General features: G+C 57.2%; 1 protein-coding gene across 1 annotated transcript; it reads right to left on the bottom strand.

The window, feature by feature from the left end:
- On the bottom strand, window positions 1-1,872 carry LOC104466288 (proline-rich protein 2-like; the record flags this gene model as incomplete). The annotated part of the gene is made up of 2 exons (XM_010079657.1): window positions 1-971; window positions 1,275-1,872. Coding segments are annotated over 2 exons (1,569 nt in total), but the record flags the coding sequence as incomplete, so codon positions are not given.
- Between the last annotated feature and the right edge of the window lie 356 nt (window positions 1,873-2,228).

Raw genomic sequence — 2,228 nt, 5'->3', positions numbered from 1 at the left:
TTATGCCATGGAGCTATGTGGAAATAAAGGCAAAATTTTTGGAAGAACAAGTTTGGGTTTTCCTGGGCATGACTTTGATTGTGTAGGGTGATCTGGAAAACCCAGAGCTTCTGGTATCTCCTTTAGACTTGACCCTGTGAAGGGAAAACCTTCACCAGTGCTGGAGGAGTGAGTGTTGCTTTGGGATAGCTCAGTAAAGTTTGCGGTGGGAGGTATGAGAGAATCCTGCTGATTTAGAACTGGAATGCGATAGACGGCTCCTGTTACTTGGCATGGGAAGTACTTTCCTGATTTGCTTGTCTTGTGGTGATGTCTGTGACAGTGATGACAGAGATGAGGAGGGTGTCCTGGAGGAGGAGGGTGATGTGGCCCACAATGGGGAGGAGGAGGGTGGTGATGTGGTCCATGAGGAGGGGGAGGAGGACAGTGTGGCCCACAATGGGGAGGAGAATAGTGGTGTTTTAGTCCATGCGGAGGAAAAGGACAGTGTGGTCCATGATGGAGAGGATGATGGTGGTGATGTGGTCCATGAGGAGGGGGAGGACAGTGTGGTCCATGAGGAGGGGGACCAGGAGGAGGATCGTGTGGTTCATCATGGGGAGGAGGAGAAGAAGGGAGATTACGTAATTCCTGTTGGGAAGGAGGAGGATGACGTGGTTCATCATGGGGAGGAGGCACAGAAGGAGGTTGATCTGGTTCCTCTTGGGCAGGAGGATGTGGTCCATCATGGGGAGGAGGAGGAGGGTGGTGATGTGGTCCATGAGGAGGGGGAGGACAGTGGGGTCCATGAGGAGGGGGAGGACAGTGGGGTCCATGAGGAGGGGGAGGACAGTGGGGTCCATGAGGAGGGGGAGGACAGTGGGGTCCATGAGGAGGGGGAGGACAGTGGGGTCCATGAGGAGGGGGAGGACAGTGGGGTCCATGAGGAGGGGGAGGACAGTGGGGTCCATGAGGAGGGGGAGGACAGTGGGGTCCATGAGGAGGGGGAGGACAGTGGGGTCCATGAGGAGGGGGAGGACAGTGGGGTCCATGAGGAGGGGGAGGACAGTGGGGTCCATGAGGAGGGGGAGGACAGTGGGGTCCATGAGGAGGGGGAGGACAGTGGGGTCCATGAGGAGGGGGAGGACAGTGGGGTCCATGAGGAGGGGGAGGACAGTGGGGTCCATGAGGAGGGGGAGGACAGTGGGGTCCATGAGGAGGGGGAGGACAGTGGGGTCCATGAGGAGGGGGAGGACAGTGGGGTCCATGAGGAGGGGGAGGACAGTGGGGTCCATGAGGAGGGGGAGGACAGCGTGGTCCATGAGGAGGAAATGGACAGTGTGGACCATGATGGTGAGGATGATGGCGGTGTTTTGGTCCATAAGGAGGGGGAGGACAGTGTGGTCCGTGATGGTGAGGATGATGGTGGTGATGTGGTCCATGAGGAGGGGGAGGACAGTGTGGTCCATGAGGAGGAGAAGCAGGAGGAGGATTGCGTGGTTCATCATGGGGAGGAGGAGAAGAAGGGAGATTTTGTAATTCCTCTTGGGATGGAGGAGGATGATGTGGTTCATCATGGGGGGGAGGAGCAGAAGGAGGTTGATCTGGTTCCTCTTGGGCAGGAGGATGTGGTCCATCATGGGGAGGAGGAGGGTGGTGATGTGGTCCATGAGGAGGGGGAGGAGGACAGTGCAGCCCACAATGGGGAGGAGGATAGTGGTGTTTTAGTCCATGAGGAGGAAAAGGACAGAGTGGTCCATGATGGGGAGGATGATGGTGGTGATGTGGTCCATGAGGAGGGGGAGGACAGTGTGGTCCATGAGGAGGGGGACCAGGAGGAGGATCGTGTGGTTCATCATGGGGAGGAGGAGAAGAAGGGAGATTACGTAATTCCTGTTGGGAAGGAGGAGGATGACGTGGTTCATCATGGGGAGGAGGCACAGAAGGAGGTTGATCTGGTTCCTCTTGGGCAGGAGGATGTGGTCCATCATGGGGAGGAGGAGGGTGGTGATGTGGTCCATGAGGAGGGGGAGGAGGACAGGATCATGGTGAGGATTAGGAGGGTGGTGATGTGGTCCATGAGGAGGGGGAGGAGGACAGTGTGGCCCACAATGGGGAGGAGGATAGTGGTGTTTTAGTCCATGAGGAGGAAAAGGACAGTGTGGACCATGATGGTGAGGATGATGGTGAGGATGATGGCGGTGATGTGGTCCATGAGGTGGGGGAGGACAGTGTGGTCCATGAGGAGG

Source organism: Pterocles gutturalis, unplaced genomic scaffold (assembly GCF_000699245.1).
Source record: "Pterocles gutturalis isolate BGI_N339 unplaced genomic scaffold, ASM69924v1 scaffold15984, whole genome shotgun sequence".
Taxonomy (NCBI): Eukaryota; Metazoa; Chordata; class Aves; order Pterocliformes; family Pteroclidae; genus Pterocles; species Pterocles gutturalis.
This window is presented reverse-complemented; position numbering and strand designations above follow the sequence as displayed.